This window comes from Papaver somniferum, chromosome 3 (genome assembly GCF_003573695.1).
Source record: "Papaver somniferum cultivar HN1 chromosome 3, ASM357369v1, whole genome shotgun sequence".
Taxonomy (NCBI): Eukaryota; Viridiplantae; Streptophyta; class Magnoliopsida; order Ranunculales; family Papaveraceae; genus Papaver; species Papaver somniferum.
In genome coordinates, this window is record NC_039360.1 from 171552 (window position 1) to 192495 (window position 20944).

At 36.4% G+C, this 20944-nt stretch overlaps 5 protein-coding genes across 5 annotated transcripts; 3 read left to right on the forward strand and 2 right to left on the reverse strand.

The window, feature by feature from the left end:
- Positions 1–1805: 1805 nt before the first annotated feature.
- LOC113358877 lies at positions 1806–5055 on the reverse strand. Its single transcript, XM_026602598.1, has 5 exons — positions 4932–5055; positions 3489–3774; positions 2855–3172; positions 2732–2767; positions 1806–2025 (listed from the first exon to the last, which is right to left on the reverse strand). Exons 1-5 carry the CDS (start codon positions 5053–5055, stop codon positions 1806–1808), a joined length of 984 nt encoding a protein of 327 aa, XP_026458383.1.
- On the forward strand, positions 4874–7144 carry LOC113358878. Its single transcript, XM_026602599.1, has 4 exons — positions 4874–5223; positions 5414–5498; positions 5901–6627; positions 6741–7144. Exons 3-4 carry the CDS (start codon positions 5910–5912, stop codon positions 7142–7144), a joined length of 1122 nt encoding a protein of 373 aa, XP_026458384.1. The 5' UTR covers positions 4874–5223; positions 5414–5498; positions 5901–5909.
- Positions 7145–7248: 104 nt separating this feature from the next.
- LOC113358879 lies at positions 7249–9045 on the forward strand. The gene is made up of 3 exons (XM_026602600.1): positions 7249–7900; positions 7990–8111; positions 8605–9045. The coding sequence occupies exons 1-3, from the start codon at positions 7249–7251 to the stop codon at positions 9043–9045; spliced, it is 1215 nt and encodes a 404-aa protein (XP_026458385.1).
- Positions 9046–12339: 3294 nt separating this feature from the next.
- LOC113355109 (ribosome biogenesis protein BMS1 homolog) lies at positions 12340–13375 on the reverse strand. The gene is made up of 4 exons (XM_026597890.1): positions 13220–13375; positions 12818–13127; positions 12617–12735; positions 12340–12534 (listed from the first exon to the last, which is right to left on the reverse strand). Exons 2-4 carry the CDS (start codon positions 12852–12854, stop codon positions 12340–12342), a joined length of 351 nt encoding a protein of 116 aa, XP_026453675.1. The 5' UTR covers positions 12855–13127; positions 13220–13375.
- Positions 13376–13567: 192 nt separating this feature from the next.
- On the forward strand, positions 13568–17717 carry LOC113358880. Its single transcript, XM_026602601.1, has 6 exons — positions 13568–13894; positions 14085–14169; positions 14572–15298; positions 15412–16572; positions 16662–16783; positions 17277–17717. The coding sequence occupies exons 3-6, from the start codon at positions 14581–14583 to the stop codon at positions 17715–17717; spliced, it is 2442 nt and encodes an 813-aa protein (XP_026458386.1). The 5' UTR covers positions 13568–13894; positions 14085–14169; positions 14572–14580.
- Positions 17718–20944: the final 3227 nt, after the last annotated feature.

Sequence of the window (20944 nt, forward strand, 5' to 3'; positions counted from 1 at the left end):
TTACTCCGGATTTCCTTTCCTAAAGCATTTTCAACACCAGCCATTCTCACTGCACCCCCAGCAATAACCACCAGTACCAGGTCTAAGCATCACCTTTGCTGCCCCGTAATCTCCGTCAGCTCTGAAATGACATCAATCTTACATGTTACATAACCAAAGAACATAAAACCACAAAGACGAATGACAGCTTTAAGGTACACAAGGGTTTATAAGGCTTACACACCCCTTCTTTGTTGATTTCAAGGAGTCTCTTCAGCTATATTATGTATGTATGCATGCATCATCCAGTTAGTTTTCTCCCCATCATCCAGTTAGTCACTGAAGAACTGGAGACTACTTCTTGAACCAACATTGCGACTATCTGTATTTATTTCGCAATCCTCCTCAGCCTCCATCCCCAGTATCCAGTTTCAGAAGCTTCAATCTAGGTCATGAACCTCCAACCTTAGATAGGTCCCTCTCATTCTCCAAGCAGTTCTCCATCTCAGATGATAAAGGGAAAGGATCAATTGCACTTCTAACACCAGCTAAACGAAAATGACTAACACCAGCAATATGCACCTGGCATGGAACACCTCAAGTCAATTTGTTGAATAAAAGTGCATGTGAAGTTTGTACACTACCTGAGTTTTTTTACAAAAGAGGCATATCATTTCTGGTTAAATAAGTGATAACCAATGATAACCCAGTAGAACATATTAGGCATCAACATATACAGAACCAACATTATAAGCAAGTGAATAAATGCACATAAAAAAAAAAGAACAGAGAAAGAAAGAAACTTGAAGTGATGGTATGTGCATCCCATCATATACCTAGAAAGAAGAAACCACGAGGCAGAAAATCTAGTGGAAATACCCCAGTAGAAGACGTGCATCAAAGTTACTTAGGTTTGTTTCCCGGTAATTTTGTGTTCTCATTCACTGGTTCTACACATGCTTTTTGTGAGTGCTAACCAAGTTTCTAGATCCAAACCATGAAACATATCCATGCGACGTCTATTAATGATCTAACATGCAGATATCGTCTTCTTAAAAAAACTGACAGCAAAATCAAATACATTATGACAAGGTCACAGAACAAGAATAGGTTCATGAAGGAAATCTCTAGCTCCTGGAACGTCTAATGTCTCATGGTTGTAAGATATTAAAATATGACAAACTAGCATTAATTAACCTAATTTAAGAAAGTACCTTGGCTCCAGTCTTGATAACCATAGAGAGTTATGTTTCTACTGCAATTTGCATCCTTCTGCACTTAGAGTAACATCTTCAAAACGGTCTTCCCGCATTTTGTACCTGTTGTAATCATGGAGTGGATAAGAAACTGAGATAGTAAGCTCATCAGATTTAATGTAATGGCAAACATTATCAGTAAACGAGTAAATGTTATACGTTAGGCGCATGAATTACAAGAAGCAACTTTGAAAAAGAGAAGTTGTGATCAAGACCAGACTAACATTATCTCTAAACGGGTAAACGCATATTGTTGCTGCTTGACATATTTCAGTGCAGAAATGATCCTCTAGACATATTTCAGTGCAGAAATGATCCTCTAGACGCTACAGAAATGTTATAAGATGAAAATGGGTTGTTATTTTCACCATGTACACCTATCAAAACAACTATAAGTGCAGCTAGCATAATATGACTTACTACACTACAGATTCAATACACATCAATGTACCACATGGTATATTAATCAGCTTTCCATTTGATTAGTGTACATAATTATAGGAGGTTAAAAGGAGATTTAAGATTGCAATGTCTAGTGCAAAAAATGAAGGCCACTTACGCAATAATCTATCACTTAGCAGTTTGTTCTCCATGGCTGGCAGTTCTAGCTGGATGGAAAAAAGGATCTTTTCCGTTTTGGTAGATATCAAATATATGAATCGAGTATCTTCTAGCCAGCCTCTTGCAGTCGTTAACCGCTTTAGGATCCAATGTCTCCAACTCTTTCACAGACTTCTGTACGTCACCTTTGCAGTCCTCACCCATTATAAACTTGGCCAAAGTAGTCCACCTGTTAAGAGAAAATATCAATCTAGGCCAAAAGTGTATGAAAATGGAAAACTAAGAAAAGATACTACTGTTGATTCTTCTCAATTCCATTTTGTACTTCGAATTAATTATGCACATTTTGTTGTCTGGCTTTCTAGCCCTTTTCTCACCATTCACATGACAACTACAGATATGAAATCTTGGAAGGCAGCAAATTTTTATCTGACAATCATGAAAAAACTCGACCACTAAACTTTCCTGGTCCACCCAACTCTGTTGATAATTGATATACAAAGTCCATAGTCACTGCAGATATCTAAATTTAATATTGATGAGGGAGGTAGTGTCAATGCCATTTATATTTATAACCACAAGTCTGCAGTTGAGAGAATGTGCTATATTTTTACTGGGATATGACAAAAGGGCAAATGTATGATATTGCCATTTCCCCTCGACATACTTTGATTCCTAGGAATAAAGATAAGTTTTCAGACGTTGTGATATACAAGTAATAAAGAAAACGGTAGATGTATGATCTGGTCATTTCCCCCTGACCGCCAAGGTGAGAGCATACTTCCCAAATAACGGAGGGATTGCATCATTCATATGATATGGCTATTTGAGATGTTTATCAAATAACCTATTAATTTCGCAGCAGAATATGAAAAGGGTCCATGAAGTTGATTGAACAATTGAACATTGACTGCAAATAAATGCAACAAGCTTACGAATTCTTGCGCATTGAACAGGCCAATGCACTGTCACTGAAAAACAGTAATTTCACGCAGTTTCAAACATAATGGAATTGAAAATGAAGGAAAAGTGTAAAGTGTGAAGAATTCTTAATGTACCTGAGTATGTCACTGTGATAGTACAACCCCGCTGATATTTCAGCCTCGGATATTTTCTGTCGATAGAGAGCACAAACAGCTTTCATACAGAGCTCAGGATCCTCTTCAAATGAAGAAAGCAATTCATGCTCAGATATCCATTCCATTTCGTCTTTGTAATCCATAGGGTCATCAAGAGAAGTTTTTGAATAAACAAAATTATTAGAATCTTCTGGCTCGCCAGACAGTTTTTGAGATGATGATCCATGTTGAGATGCTCTCTCTTCCAAACAGCCCCAATCCTTCCCTTCTTCGACGTCATATACATTCGGCACCTTTCTTTGGTTTCAAACTCATACAAATGAGAATCCTTGTTCCCTCCACTGCTGGATTTAGCATTAGGTTCACTCATGTTGTTTTTATCTTTTGGCATCTCACCACTAATTTCATTCTGCAAAACCTGCACTTGAGACTCAATTTTTTCAGAATTACACAACTCTTCACATCTCAATATGGAACTTTCATTTCCATTCCTCAGGACTAGGCTCTCCAAATTAGAAAGGCGAGACGCTTCACATCTCATTGTCGAATATTCAATTTCCATCCTCATGACTAGCAGCAGTCTTTGTGGTTTCGACCCTGGAGTTCAGTGCACTCAACTTTCTTCTTCTCAAGCTCCACTATCATTTTCTCGAGCTCCAATTCCTTCTTCTCGAGCTCAACTTTCTTCTCCACTTTTATCTTCTCAAGCTCCAATTCCTTCTTCTCCAGCTCCACAGACAATTCAATACACTTAGTCTTATAATGGTCCAGATTCTCCAATTCAACCACAGGTTCACTAATTCCTGTTGATGATTTCAGTTCTCCAGACCTTTCCGTTCTTTCGACTTTCTTCCTCTTTGCCCCAGCTTTGGCAGAACCATCCCCTACAATCCTATCAGCTGGATAGAAAAAAAAAACGATTAGTTAGACATTACAGTGACAGACTGATAGTTACTCCTTTTAAGAACTAATTCATAGAGGAGTTTACCAAATGAAACTAAGAAATTTCTCAATTATTGAAACATGTATGCAAATGCAACCAAAGGGGAGAAGTTATTTATGTAAGAATTACTCACAGTCTCAGTTATAATTCGTAGCTGGTTGATTACTTGTTTCATCACCTTCCGACACCATCTTCCTCCGTGTTTCGAGGCCCTAGTTTCCCTAATTGCTGTCAATGATTTTAGTTGTCCGGAAATTCTTTCAGACTTTTTTCCTCTTTGCACCAATTTTGGCAGAACTAGCACCTAGAACTCTATCAGGTGCATTAAAAAATCTCAGTTAGTTACATTGCAGTGACTAATTCATAAGGGGGTTCAACAGATTAAACTAGGAAATTTCTCAGCAAACGAAACGAGAAGGAGGGAATGTATGTTTAGAGTTACTCACAGGTGGTGGTAGGATTACTAGTAGATGGTTGGTCCGTCAGAAGCTGGCGCTTCCTTGGCCGTACTCCTTTCTTCTAATCATATATATCGTACACATTCACTCCTTTTTAATAATCACAATAATCATAATCTCCAAATTATTTTCGTTCTTGGTTTCTCGTCGTACTCCTTTCTTCTGCCCAAGAAGGATTTTCACTCGGGCATCACCACCACAGTTAACTTCCCCTTATTTTTACTTTGCAGAATAAACACCACATCAACTGAATCAGCTGTAAAGCGTGATAAAGATATGCAACACCACTAGCCACCAATCAAAGTAAAGCGTGATAAAGATAAGAGTTACTTTAACAATATTTTGGACTGTTAAGGGGGTAGCTGAAAATCATCCACGCATGATAATTATGGGGTATGTTTTCCTCACTCTGACCATAATCAAACACCGCATCATTCTTACAGATTAGTGGCCTTATTAAATATATTACCATAACAAGCTCTGCATTATACTCCCTCCGTCCCTATTATATAGGCGGAGAAGGAGAAATCTCTTCGATTAAGAAATTGTTTGGTTTTCATAAATTTTCATTTTTTTTCCTGTTTTTACCCCTTGTCTTATTCTCACTCAATGTAGTCAATTTCGTCCATACCGGCCGAAATATCGGCGATATTACCGGTATCGGACACTGAGCGATACGGAAATCCCGATATCGCAAAACGATTTTTGTGCCGATAATACCGTCCGATACGGTAAATACAGTACACCGATAATATCGTATTATCGGCGATATTTGTCATTTGCTGTAATTTCTGAGGGCATTTTCGGGATTATAAGAGAAGGGAAGAGATTTAATCCCTAAATCCCATCGATACGCAAAGGGTAGAGAGTTGATTTTACAAATTTCGTTGCAGGTTCTTCTTCTCTATTTTAATGGCGAGATTCAGTTGATTCTATCTTAACAAGAGGTTAGTTTTGATCATTAATCGATTATGTCAATCTATGTCAACTATTTCAAATGGATTATGTCAATCTTTGTTCATATTTTGGTGTATTTTAGGGTTTTTAAGAAGACTATTGGAATGTAATTTGGTTTTGATCATTAACAAATACTGGTAGTCTGGTACCCAAAACTGATGCTAGATTTTTGCAATTTAGGTCCAAGGGAAGATACATCTTATATGCATATCCAGCAAAGGCAAAGTCGCTGAAGAAACATCAAAACAGTTCATCTAGCAACTGGGTATTAAAATAGATAGCTCCATGTCTTTACAGATTACAACGATTTTAATTTTTGTGTACTGATTTTCACTGCTTATATATTAATCCCAAAGAAGCTACAGTTGTGTGATAATATTCTTTCTATATTGTCTTTCTTGCTTGGTTCAGGTCTATTTACATACTTATTGCACTTTTGTTTTGTTTGTTTCTGTTTTAGGGATTTGGATTTGAATTTTCTGTTTTACTTATTGCTACTGATTTCCTTAAGATTGGTTGTTGATGGAAATGTTGAGGTTTAATCTGTTGTGTTGTTGATGGAAATGTTGAGGTTTAATTTGTTGTGTTGTTGATGATAGTATTAGTATGTAGTTGCATACATTATCAGTCTGTTCCTGGGATTTAATTTGTTTTATTTCTGTTGTAGGTTGTGATTATGGATTCTTCTAATGCATCAAATTCAAATACGGCAAACACTACCTGTGATTTATTGCCCTCTTCTTCGGCTACTCAAACTAAAGATCCAGCATGGGAATGGGGTGAACGCCAAGACCTAGCAAATCAAAATATAATTACTTGTTTGTTATGTAAGAAATTAATTCGTGGTGGTGGAATTACTAGGCTTAAGGAGCATCTTTTACATATTAAAGGGAATGTTTCTTCATGTCCAAATGTGTCCATTGATATTATGAACAAAGTTGGTCTGGTGAATTCTGTAAAGAGGACCAAAAAAGCTCATAAGGATAACATTGATTTAGCGTATCGGCGTGCAAACAACTCAGATGAAGCCTCTGATGCTGATACCGATGTTGAAGAACAAGAAGTTGAAATTGATGGCAATATGGGCAGTCGTGGTGCTGGTGCTGGTGCTAGTGCTGGTGTGGGTGCTAGTCAACTAGTTTCTCAGAATCAGACAAAGAGAAAGAGGATAAGCCAAAGTAATAGTAGAGGTCCAATTGATTTATATATGAAGACAGACCACAAAAAAACTCAACAGGCCACTCTTGAAAGAGACTCAGCTGTGAAAGAGAAGTTAATGAAGACTGCATGGAAATGCATTTCAGCTTGGATGACTGAGAATTCAGTATCATTTAACACTGTTCGTTGCCCAAGTTTCAAAGAAATGATATATGCAATAGGCGACTATGGGAAAGGTAAGCAGTTGTGATATGCTCAGTTGATTTTAGCTATAATACGTGCTTTAATCTGTTCTTCTTATCGTATATTCATTTGGTTTACTTTTGCTTTTTATGTTGTTTTTTGTTAGCTATGCCCCCACCATCTTACCATCAGATTCGTACGAATCTTTTCAAGGACCGGTTAGTAGAAATGAAGAAATTTGTTGATACATTTAGGGAACATTGGAAGAGGTTTGGATGTTCTATCATGTCTGATGGCTGGACAGATGGGAAAAAGCGACATCTTATTAACTTTTTGGTGAATTGTCCGAAAGGGACAGTTTTTTTGAAGTCTGTGGATGCGTCAAACAGAACCAATGATGCTGATTTTATACGTGGGCTTGTAAAGGAGGTAATTAACGATGTTGGGGAAGAAAATATAGTTCAGTTCATTACCGATAATGGTTCAAATTTTAAAAAGGCAGGGAAAGATTTAATGCTTGAATACCCAATATGTTTTGGACTCCTTGTGGTGCTCATTGTGTTCAGTTGATGCTAGAAGAACTTGGTGGCAAGCTTCCACGAATCAAGACAGCCGTCATTCTAGGTAAGAGACTCGTTACATATATTTATGCTCATTTTCAAGTATTAAGCTTAATGAGGGAGATGATCGGTGGTGAATTACATAGGTCTACAAAGACTAGATTTGCAACTCAGTACTACACACTAGAAAGTCTTGCAAAGTATAAAACCCATTTGCAAATAATGTTTGTGAATGATAAGTGGTTGAAAATGAGGTTTGCAAAAGAAACTATGGGAATTAATGTACTTAAAATTGTCACAAGCAGTACATTTTGGGAAGATGTTGATTATTCTTGTAGAGTGCTAAAGCCTTTGGTTAAGGTTGTAAGGTTAGTGGATATCGAGCGCAAACCTACAATGCCTTGTTTTTATGAAGCAATGAGGATAGCAAGGGAGAAACTCGAGGAGAATTTCAGTCAAGATGATAGTACTTGGGCTGTAATTAAGGCTATCTTTGATAAAAGATGGAAGAATAACTTCAATCATGCTCTACATTGTGCTGCATATTATTTAAATCCTTCCATATTCTACAAAGTCCCTGCTCATCTAATGGATAATGATCTTAAGTACATAGAAATCAAAAGGGGACTTCATACAGCAATGCAAAGGCTTATTCCCAATGAAGAAGATCTTGAGAAAGCTACAACTGAATTGAGAGACTACAGTGATGCTAACGGGATCTTGGGAACTCCGGTTTGCAAAAAAAGAAGATATAAAGATCAACCTCGTAAGTTTGTTTGTTATGTAAGTTGAAGGTTTGATTACATCTGTGTTACCTATGCATTTGTATAATTATTTTGTCCGTGTTTATGACAGATGATTGGTGGATTACATATGGAGGAATCGATACCCCAAACCTACAAAAATTTGCAATAAGGGTATTGAGTCTTACTTGTTCTGCTTCCCCGTGTGAGCGAAACTGGAGCACATTTCAGAATGTAAGTATTCTAATCTTGTTGAGTCTTACTTGCACTGATTATTTTTCATGTATTACCATTTTCCTGTAAGGGTATTTAGACCATATGTATGCCTGTAATTCAGTTTCCTGAGGTGCCGCGACACACCAAGTTGTAGTTAATGTGTAATGTGTTAACATTGTATACCACTATATGAGCAAGAGTAGGGCATTTTTCATTGTTCCATATGATGTCATGTGCTAATGATCCAAATCAGTCTATGACCCAAAATCAAAATGATCATGGTATTGTTCTCTGTGCTGCCATCGCTACCTTTGATGGACCGGTGGTGAGTCAATCTAAACCTGTCTTCTCCTTTTCCCTGCATTTAGGGTCGCTAAATACTAAGTTATGTTCCAACACACTTGATTTATATTTGGCTTTTCTATTTGGTTCAATTTATAATGATGAACATCAAGATTCAATCTGTTTGATGTGTTTCATTTCATTTACTTATTATCCTTTCGTCTTTCAGTTGCATTCAAAGAAGCGAAATCGCATAAAGCAACAAAAATTGAATGATAGCGTCTTTATTCAATACAACAAGAAATTGGAACGTCGATACAAAGAAATCAGTGAATATAATGATGATCCGAAAGCTCATGATCCCATTTTTCTGGATGAGCGTGATGACAATGATGAATGGTTGGCTTTAGAGAATTTGGATGACTTGGTTGTACAAGGAGATAATGTTATTTTGGATGATTTGCAAGATATTGTTGGTGAAAAAGGTATGCCAGTTGTTGGTAAAAGTGCTTGTATCTCCCGACGCAAATCTACTTATCCAACTGACTCTGAATATAGTGGATATGATACTGATGACTTGATGTTGGACTCTAATTATGGACTACTTGGTGGAGATGATGGAGCTACGGAAGATTATGATATCTATGATGAATCGAATGATTTTGATTAAAATTGTAATGTCCATGTTTAATTATGTTTCCAGATTGTGAACTTTAAAGTTGTGAATTCTCCCATTTTTCCAATTTGAACTTCATACGACGACTCTTATGTTTTGAATGAACTTGTTTGTTTTTCTAAAATTGATGCATTTTAATGTTGTATAATTTTGTGTGAAACAATATAAATTATAGATATAAATTTAGAACCGATATCTCCCCGATATTTGAAACCGAGATCTCCCCGATACAATGTTGTACCAGTGTACCGGTCCTCAGCCGAGACAAACCGGTATCCGATATTGACTACATTGTTCTCACTACAATTTCCCATACAATATAAATGAGGGGTATGTACGTCAAAAGTCTTCTTGGAATTGGAATTCCGCCTATTTAGTGGGACTAGAAAAATCCAATATTCCGCCTATATAATAGGGACGGAGGGAGTAGTTTCATATGTGGGACATAGGTTGCATATTATCAAAGGTCTGATAGTTTTATAAGGCAGTTTGGATAGATGATCGTGGGAAGCAGGCCAGAAGCTTGTACCTTATACAGGTTATAGAGCATCACCAAATGATCTGTACTTGAATCAGTGATCTTCACACCACGTCGTACAAGCCGCCTCTGAGCAGGGTCTTCCTGAGACTCTTGAACAAAGAGAAGTCAGAAATGGGCACGGAATTCTACAATCCATAATTTTTAGCCAACAAAGTCCAGATTAGGAAATAACCTTTTTGAAAGAATCCTTGTTAACAGGAACAGCACTGTCGCATGGTTTGGAGAAGCGAGGAGCCACAACTTGACCCATAACAGGCATGAAAAAAAAATCCATGGGACGAATTCTCTTCTCAAATGTGCAACTAGCAATCCCCTCTCTTTTTACCACCTGCCCAATGCCAATAACTTTAGAAATGCAAAATAAAACTAAACAGGAATGCTCTGAGATCCCCATACAACAAAAACAGACCAACCAAACGAACAGTTCCTGCCAACTCTATCACACCAGACAGCCATGGAAAACGTAGAAATCATGCAGCATACATTTGACTTTGTGTATGAAAGACCACAGAAGTCCTATTTTTTTGTAAATTCAAGTATCATCATTAAAGCAAATGGACGGCAACCTGTGGTTCTATATTCTAGATACACATCAGAAACCATATTCGCACTCAGTACTAGATACAGAAAAGAGGATTTTGTTTTCAAACTTGGCACAAACCTCATTGATCTTCCCCCAAATTCCACTCCGAGTGCGAACAGGCGGACCTTTAAATTGAGCAACATCAATATCTGATGAGAACTTGATCAGAGCAGTCATACTTAAAAGGATTTTACACGGTTTTCCTTTCAACTTGATTTCCTTCATTATCTTCAAGTCATGCTTTGGGGCAAGAACAACAGCTTTTTCCCTAATCAGAAATGCTTCCTGATTCAAAATGCAACCCTTTGAGCAAACAATATGGACATAAAAATGACTAGTATCTATTTGAAAGGGAAGAAACAACAATATATACCACAACTAAAAGGGACTAGTATCCATTTAACCAAGAACAGATAAAGTCTCTGCAAATGCATTTTTTTTCCTGATCTTTTGGGGAAACAAGGACTAGTTGTATGAACTTAGACATAAGGTCCTTTAAATTAGAACAGTGATGAAATACCGTTTTTGGTTGCCATACAAATTAAACAAGTATAAAGTTCAGTGGAATACACCAGACCTTGTTACTCTGCACAATGCAATTCTGGTTAGGGGAGGAACAAGAGGACTCCAAAACATCGCAAGACAATGCTCATGTTCGGGAGTGTAACCGAGAAATTGACGCTGAATATTGTCGCTTTCGCTGGCATACATAGGTTTCATCTGGTAACGTCTCCAACCAGCTGAAACGGTGATAGAGTTTCCTGACTTCAAAAGTTTCATATACCAGTTATGTTGCTTAAGTCTCGCCTGGAAGAAAAACACGGATAAAAGTTATCATAGAAGCGGACAAACAGAGTTCAGTTAAGTTAACAGGAAAAACATCTCACTATTAATTCATATTCAAATATCAAACTGTGGCCCTTTCATTTTCATATCAAGGCATTTAACTAATATTAGTAAGTGAAAGTTTTCTAATCTGTGACATAAACAACATGCTTTGAATTGGAAACATAAATTAGAGAAGGCATTTTCCTCGTCAAGACTGATACCTCCAACAAGAATAGGATGACAAGGATTGAAATTTTCAACCATCCCAAAAGGATTGCCATGAACCTCCAACCTTAGATAGGTCCCTGTTCTGAAACTCTCATTCTCCAAGCAGGTTAACTTAACAAAATCATTTTCCTTCTCCATCTCAGATATTAAAGGGAAAGGATCAGTTTCCCTTCTAACACCAGCTAAACGAAAATCACCAACACCAGCAATATGCACCTGGCATGGAACACCTCAAGTCAATTTGTTGAATAAAAGGGCATGTGAAGTTTGTGCACTTCCTGAATTTTTTAAAAAAGAGGCGTCTAAGATACAACAAACTGTCATTTCAGGTTAAATAAATGATAACCTAGTAGAACATATTAAGCATCAACATATACAGGACCAGCATTACAAGCAAGTGAATAGATGCAGACCAAAAAAAATATGTGCTGCCCGTCATATACCTAGAAAGAAGAAACCACGAGGCAGAAATCTAGTGGAAATATCACAGTTGAAGACGTGCATCAAAGTTACTCAGGTTTGTTTCCCTGTAATTTTTGCGTTCTCACTCACTGGTTTTAGACATGCTTTTTGTGAGTGCTAACCAAGTTTCTAGATCCAAACCATGAAACATATCCATGCGACGTCTATTAATGATCTAACAAGCAGATATCGTCTTCTTAAAAAAAAAACTGACAGCAAAAACAAATACATTATCACAAGGCCACAGAACAAGAATAGGTTCATGAAGGAAATGAGAAACTAGCATTAAATAACCTAGTTTAAGGAAGTACCTTAGCTCCAGTCTTAATATTACAACCTCGAAGATAACCATAGAGAGTTATGTTTCTACTTCAATTTGCATCCTTCTTCACTTTTTCTAGAGGAATAACATCTTTGAAACGGTCAACCAGCAAATAAGGATGTGCCGCTCGCCACGAAGAGCATCGATATGTCTTCTGCCAGTTTCTGTACTTCACGCATTTTGTACCTGTTGTAATCGTGGAGAGGATAAGAAACTGAGATAGTAAGCTCGTCAGATTTAATGTAAGGGAAATCATTATCTCTAAACGAGTAAATGCTATAAGATAGGCGCATGAATTACAAGAAGCAACTTTGCAAAAGAAACTTACAAGTTGTGAACAAGACCAGACAAATTGTATATTGTTGCTGCTTGACATATTTCAGTGCGGAATTGATCCTCTAGACGTTTTATGGTTTCATTGAGTTTTGTTTCATCTTCGAACTCGTCAAGATGTGTAAGGACACCCATAACCTTTGGAAAGCCATGAACTTGTAGAAGGTTAAGAAACTCGAACGTTTCCTGAAATCAACAAAAGCAATTAGATCTCCTGCTTGTACATAAACATGAATGTAGTTTGTAAACATAATATAGATTAACACACCGCTTCAAACCCATAACTTGCATCAACAAGTAACAACACAGCATTCGCATACTTAGCAGCATCGACCATGGCATTAATATCGTCAGGGCACTCCACAAACTGCAGCCTCGCTTTCTTACCTACGAAACAAGATGTCTTAAGACATTATGAATAGTTACGGTAAATAAATCATTAAGCAAAGCAAAGCAACATTACAAAAACCTGTTACAATGGAGATGGGTCCTCGGATGTCATCCATGATAGCAGGGACTTCCCAACCTACAATAATTGACAATTAACAACTTAATTATGGAACTAAAAAAAACACAAAAATCATAAAGAATTTCGAATTAATGACATCAGGAGGTCCTTGAACAAGAACAATATAAGGTGGCGTCATCAATTTGTAGTGTTTGGTCTGGATATAAGTTGCTATCCCCCAATCGTCGTCTTCACACTTGTTTTGTTTTTGATCTCTATATATATATCGAAAGATGGATGATGAATTTCAGAAGATTCATTTGACGACACCCTAGAAAAAAAGAATAAAAACAATATTACTGGTTACGAATAGAAACCAAATCCAACTTCGTAAATTGAGAAAAGGAGAAGAAAAAGATTTACCTCTAGAGTAATTTGTTCTTCGTTTTTTTTTCTTTTTTGTAGACTGATGATGTTCCGCGGTTAGGTTTTAGATTGGACACAGACGGCGGGAAGAAAAAAACCCTTTGTTCAGTGGAATAAGAACTCGAAAGAGAATATTTACAAAGAGATTTGGAGTTTTACTGTAAAATGTTGGGATCGTTACTTTTGAGACGGAGAGAGAGGGTGGTGTCTCCAAGAGAAGCAAACAAAGAGACGGCAGGCAGGGGTTAACCCGGTGGATAGGATGAACTGGTTTGGCTGAAACCAAAGCCCCCTTGAATCGGATGACTCAGGCTCACACTTTGCGTCGTAAGCAATGTAGTCAATTTCGTCCATACCGGCCGAAATATCGGCGATATTACCGGTATCGGACACTGAGCGATACGGAAATCCCGATATCGCAAAACGATTTTTGTGCCGATAATACCGTCCGATACGGTAAATACAGTACACCGATAATATCGTATTATCGGCGATATTTGTCATTTGCTGTAATTTCTGAGGGCATTTTCGGGATTATAAGAGAAGGGAAGAGATTTAATCCCTAAATCCCATCGATACGCAAAGGGTAGAGAGTTGATTTTACAAATTTCGTTGCAGGTTCTTCTTCTCTATTTTAATGGCGAGATTCAGTTGATTCTATCTTAACAAGAGGTTAGTTTTGATCATTAATCGATTATGTCAATCTATGTCAACTATTTCAAATGGATTATGTCAATCTTTGTTCATATTTTGGTGTATTTTAGGGTTTTTAAGAAGACTATTGGAATGTAATTTGGTTTTGATCATTAACAAATACTGGTAGTCTGGTACCCAAAACTGATGCTAGATTTTTGCAATTTAGGTCCAAGGGAAGATACATCTTATATGCATATCCAGCAAAGGCAAAGTCGCTGAAGAAACATCAAAACAGTTCATCTAGCAACTGGGTATTAAAATAGATAGCTCCATGTCTTTACAGATTACAACGATTTTAATTTTTGTGTACTGATTTTCACTGCTTATATATTAATCCCAAAGAAGCTACAGTTGTGTGATAATATTCTTTCTATATTGTCTTTCTTGCTTGGTTCAGGTCTATTTACATACTTATTGTACTTTTGTTTTGTTTGTTTCTGTTTTAGGGATTTGGATTTGAATTTTCTGTTTTACTTATTGCTACTGATTTCCTTAAGATTGGTTGTTGATGGAAATGTTGAGGTTTAATCTGTTGTGTTGTTGATGGAAATGTTGAGGTTTAATTTGTTGTGTTGTTGATGATAGTATTAGTATGTAGTTGCATACATTATCAGTCTGTTCCTGGGATTTAATTTGTTTTATTTCTGTTGTAGGTTGTGATTATGGATTCTTCTAATGCATCAAATTCAAATACGGCAAACACTACCTGTGATTTATTGCCCTCTTCTTCGGCTACTCAAACTAAAGATCCAGCATGGGAATGGGGTGAACGCCAAGACCTAGCAAATCAAAATATAATTACTTGTTTGTTATGTAAGAAATTAATTCGTGGTGGTGGAATTACTAGGCTTAAGGAGCATCTTTTACATATTAAAGGGAATGTTTCTTCATGTCCAAATGTGTCCATTGATATTATGAACAAAGTTGGTCTGGTGAATTCTGTAAAGAGGACCAAAAAAGCTCATAAGGATAACATTGATTTAGCGTATCGGCGTGCAAACAACTCAGATGAAGCCTCTGATGCTGATACCGATGTTGAAGAACAAGAAGTTGAAATTGATGGCAATATGGGCAGTCGTGGTGCTGGTGCTGGTGCTAGTGCTGGTGTGGGTGCTAGTCAACTAGTTTCTCAGAATCAGACAAAGAGAAAGAGGATAAGCCAAAGTAATAGTAGAGGTCCAATTGATTTATATATGAAGACAGACCACAAAAAAACTCAACAGGCCACTCTTGAAAGAGACTCAGCTGTGAAAGAGAAGTTAATGAAGACTGCATGGAAATGCATTTCAGCTTGGATGACTAAGAATTCAGTATCATTTAACACTGTTCGTTGCCCAAGTTTCAAAGAAATGATATATGCAATAGGCGACTATGGGAAAGGTAAGCAGTTGTGATATGCTCAGTTGATTTTAGCTATAATACGTGCTTTAATCTGTTCTTCTTATCGTATATTCATTTGGTTTACTTTTGCTTTTTATGTTGTTTTTTGTTAGCTATGCCCCCACCATCTTACCATCAGATTCGTACGAATCTTTTCAAGGACCGGTTAGTAGAAATGAAGAAATTTGTTGATACATTTAGGGAACATTGGAAGAGGTTTGGATGTTCTATCATGTCTGATGGCTGGACAGATGGGAAAAAGCGACATCTTATTAACTTTTTGGTGAATTTTCCGAAAGGGACAGTTTTTTTGAAGTCTGTGGATGCGTCAAACAGAACCAATGATGCTGATTTTATACGTGGGCTTGTAAAGGAGGTAATTAACGATGTTGGGGAAGAAAATATAGTTCAGTTCATTACCGATAATGGTTCAAATTTTAAAAAGGCAGGGAAAGATTTAATGCTTGAATACCCAAATATGTTTTGGACTCCTTGTGGTGCTCATTGTGTTCGGTTGATGCTAGAAGAACTTGGTGGCAAGCTTCCACGAATCAAGACAGCCGTCATTCTAGGTAAGAGACTCGTTACATATATTTATGCTCATTTTCAAGTATTAATCTTAATGAGGGAGATGATCGGTGGTGAATTACATAGGTCTACAAAGACTAGATTTGCAACTCAGTACTACACACTAGAAAGTCTTGCAAAGAATAAAACCCATTTGCAAATAATGTTTGTGAATGATAAGTGGTTGAAAATGAGGTTTGCAAAAGAAACTATGGGAATTAATGTACTTAAAATTGTCACAAGCAGTACATTTTGGGAAGATGTTGATTATTCTTGTAGAGTGCTAAAGCCTTTGGTTAAGGTTGTAAGGTTAGTGGATATCGAGCGCAAACCTACAATGCCTTGTTTTTATGAAGCAATGAGGATAGCAAGGGAGAAACTCGAGGAGAATTTCAGTCAAGATGATAGTACTTGGGCTGTAATTAAGGCTATCTTTGATAAAAGATGGAAGAATAACTTCAATCATGCTCTACATTGTGCTGCATATTATTTAAATCCTTCCATATTCTACAAAGTCCCTGCTCATCTAATGGATAATGATCTTAAGTACATAGAAATCAAAAGGGGACTTCATACAGCAATGCAAAGGCTTATTCCCAATGAAGAAGATCTTGAGAAAGCTACAACTGAATTGAGAGACTACAGTGATGCTAACGGGATCTTGGGAACTCCGGTTTGCAAAAAAAGAAGATATAAAGATCAACCTCGTAAGTTTGTTTGTTATGTAAGTTGAAGGTTTGATTACATCTGTGTTACCTATGCATTTGTATAATTATTTTGTCCGTGTTTATGACAGATGATTGGTGGATTACATATGGAGGAATCGATACCCCAAACCTACAAAAATTTGCAATAAGGGTATTGAGTCTTACTTGTTCTGCTTCCCCGTGTGAGCGAAACTGGAGCACATTTCAGAATGTAAGTATTCTAATCTTGTTGAGTCTTACTTGCACTGATTATTTTTCATGTATTACCATTTTCCTGTAAGGGTATTTAGACCATATGTATGCCTGTAATTCAGTTTCCTGAGGTGCCGCGACACACCAAGTTGTAGTTAATGTGTAATGTGTTAACATTGTATACCACTATATGAGCAAGAGTAGGGCATTTTTCATTGTTCCATATGATGTCATGTGCTAATGATCCAAATCAGTCTATGACCCAAAATCAAAATGATCATGGTATTGTTCTCTGTGCTGCCATCGCTACCTTTGATGGACCGGTGGTGAGTCAATCTAAACCTGTCTTCTCCTTTTCCCTGCATTTAGGGTCGCTAAATACTAAGTTATGTTCCAACACACTTGATTTATATTTGGCTTTTCTATTTGGTTCAATTTATAATGATGAACATCAAGATTCAATCTGTTTGATGTGTTTCATTTCATTTACTTATTATCCTTTCGTCTTTCAGTTGCATTCAAAGAAGCGAAATCGCATAAAGCAACAAAAATTGAATGATAGCGTCTTTATTCAATACAACAAGAAATTGGAACGTCGATACAAAGAAATCAGTGAATATAATGATGATCCGAAAGCTCATGATCCCATTTTTCTGGATGAGCGTGATGACAATGATGAATGGTTGGCTTTAGAGAATTTGGATGACTTGGTTGTACAAGGAGATAATGTTATTTTGGATGATTTGCAAGATATTGTTGGTGAAAAAGGTATGCCAGTTGTTGGTAAAAGTGCTTGTATCTCCCGACGCAAATCTACTTATCCAACTGACTCTGAATATAGTGGATATGATACTGATGACTTGATGTTGGACTCTAATTATGGACTACTTGGTGGAGATGATGGAGCTACGGAAGATTATGATATCTATGATGAATCGAATGATTTTGATTAAAATTGTAATGTCCATGTTTAATTATGTTTCCAGATTGTGAACTTTAAAGTTGTGAATTCTCCCATTTTTCCAATTTGAACTTCATACGACGACTCTTATGTTTTGAATGAACTTGTTTGTTTTTCTAAAATTGATGCATTTTAATGTTGTATAATTTTGTGTGAAACAATATAAATTATAGATATAAATTTAGAACCGATATCTCCCCGATATTTGAAACCGAGATCTCCCCGATACAATGTTGTACCAGTGTACCGGTCCTCAGCCGAGACAAACCGGTATCCGATATTGACTACATTGGTCATAAGACAATTTTTTGATCATTATACATTGGCAAATGATTTTCAAAGGATCACGATAACATGAATTGTTGTCGCATTTGCTTAAATGGTTTCATAGAGGTAATGCTGATACTTCAATTCAAAGTTTTGCTTCGGAGTATAGATTAAATGATTTGTCAGACATAATTGAAAGCCAAGTTCTACTCTGCAATCATCTAGTTTCCTATGAAGTACATCAGTAAAAATAATATCATATATTAAATCTTAGAGTTGATGCAATCTTTAGCAGCTTTCAATCCTCCAATCCTAGTTTTCTTGTATCAAAGTTGTATTGAGTCATTTTATTTCGTACAGAGGCATCATTGCCTCTTAAAGTGGTTAAGCTTATATTTCTTCAATGATTTAGTATTTAGAATAAGTCCAAACTTCACTTGGTAGCCTCTAGAGTCTAAGAGTAGTCCTTCCACCATACCTCGATATCTTTGTCCTATTGGAAGACTTTAGCTTTCTCATGGAATTGTGGGCTTGCGAGCAAACATCTGACCTGGTCTAGTGTTAGTTTGTGCACGTTTTGTTTTTAGATTACATCAATCACAGTAATCATTAGTATTGTTTATTGTAATTACTTTGTATGCTTTAATCAACTTCTTGTTTTGCTTAACTCTTAAACTATCTGTAATTATTTTTCATGGGTGTTGGGATGAGCCCTTTCATGTTTCTTTGAAAGAAATTTATGTTGGAGTGCAATGCAAATTTGTTCAAAAGAATATAATCTTCATTAATGGTGTTCTGAACATTTAATCAGGTAACCAAATCCCAATTCATATATGTGTTTGCAGTGCAAAATTGTCCATTGCATCTGAAGAAATATGAAACCTTGGAATTCTTTTCTCTGTTATAATTTAGGATGTCTTCTAATTTCTTCTTGTTTGGTTTACGTTTTAGCAGAATCCCATTGACAACTATGAGTTTTGGATATATTGAGAGCTTAATGCAGTCCTCAGAAAAGAATTCAAGAAGCAAGTGAGTAGCTGATATTCAGAAACAAGTTTAAGAACTCTCACTAACATTGGATGATTTACCAATCTTGCTTAGAACTTGAAGCATAAAATTGCCTTAAATAGAGTGGAATCTTTAACAAAACAATCGAAAATGAAAAGTGCTGGTTGCCATCTCCGGATGTTTCTGAACCAGAGCATTTAGGGAGATCTTCCTGATGAGCAACTAATCGAAGTGCTGCAGTGGTATGCTAAGCTTAAAAAACATCTAGGTCGTTAAGAGAACCACTGTCCACTTCTTCATAGGTCGTTGTTTCAAGTTGTTGTAATACTCTGTTATTGGAATCTTAAGAAGACTAGCGATCCCAGTATCCGTAGCTGTCCTTCCACTAAACAGTGGAATTTTACATACAAATTCAGGAGTATATATAGAAATCTCTGAAGATCAGTTGCATAATAATTATTATTATTATCTTTCTACATCGATACTACAAAATCTGCTGCAAAATCCTTTGGCTACAACAACAGAACTGAACCCCATTATTATTTATCATCTTTAATACGTAAACAAAAAAATTATTCTAATGATTTTGAGTTTTGTGGTACAGCGCCCCTCACTCGTGACCTACCCTACCCTAAGTAAGATGAGAGGTGTACGTCAATTTTAGCACACGACTCCCAACTACCGCTGTCAAATCCTTTGGCTCGCCTTTTCTTAAATGAAACTTGATTGCCGCCGCCATTGTTTAACGTGATTTCTGACTACCAGAATAAAACACCATTGTTTTGGAACTGAACACGTACATTGAAAGCGTTCTGATAAACAGACTGACATAAATGGCATAGGGAATGCGCTAGTTCCCAATATCGACCTGAACCATGCGCATGGTAAGGGTGTTATTAGGTTTATCTCAATTTCAAGTTACAAAAACTCTCTTCCCAGGCTCGATAATACCACCGAAATTATCATACCAGTCTCTTTAAAGTTCACAAATTTCAAACGTCTGTAACTAGGCGTAAAAAAATTGGTCAGGCTTTTGCCGCTTGTATATGAACGAAGATCTCAATCATGTTGACCTCTTCCGGAACTGGAATCTTCAAAACTTAATGCTCATAAACTGTTTGGGTTTAGCATGATTTTGATCCAAGTTCAAACCAGAATGAATCAAACACATTTGGAACAATTATTCATGCATCACCTTTCCATAACTCGGTGGGAAGTCTAAGTTTATGCTTGCTTCTTCAGATCTTACTATAGGGTCAAAATTAGAAGGTACTTCGTGTGTTTTGCTAAATATTGTTATAAACTTATGGACTAGTTGCAAAAATAATTAGAGAAAAAAGAAATTTTATGATTTAATAATTGTTAAAATTAAATTAATAAGAAAATCTCCGCATTAGATTTGACTAGACACCTTGCCAAGTACTATGTCGATAGCTCATCGAGATTGAATCAGGACTCCTAGCTAGTCCCCCTAACCTCATAGGCCGTAGCCAATGTCTTTTTTATTACCTCGATGCACTTTCAACTTTAGTTTAAATTTCACAAAATATTATCAATTAAGTTTCTTTACATCTATAAATTAAATTTTGTAAAAACTAAAATTGACAAGAGAAAAAAAATAGTTAATTTTTTTTCTCACAATCTTTTTTCTCTAGTTTGTCGTCTTTACTATTCACCTAAATATAGCTCCACAACAGTAATAAAATCTAACCAAAATGATTACGGAGTATTTCGACCCTGCAAGGAGTCTAACCATAACTACAGATCTCAGTTGTTTAAGTCTCAACTACATTCTAGTACGAAGTATGATAGTAGGTGATGAGTGCCAAATATTGTATATATTTATCTCTTTTTGTTGGCAATTTAACTCATCTTGTATGCATTAATTCTACATTTTATCCCATATTCTGTATTTTCATTGTTTTCAAGAATAAATATTTTTAT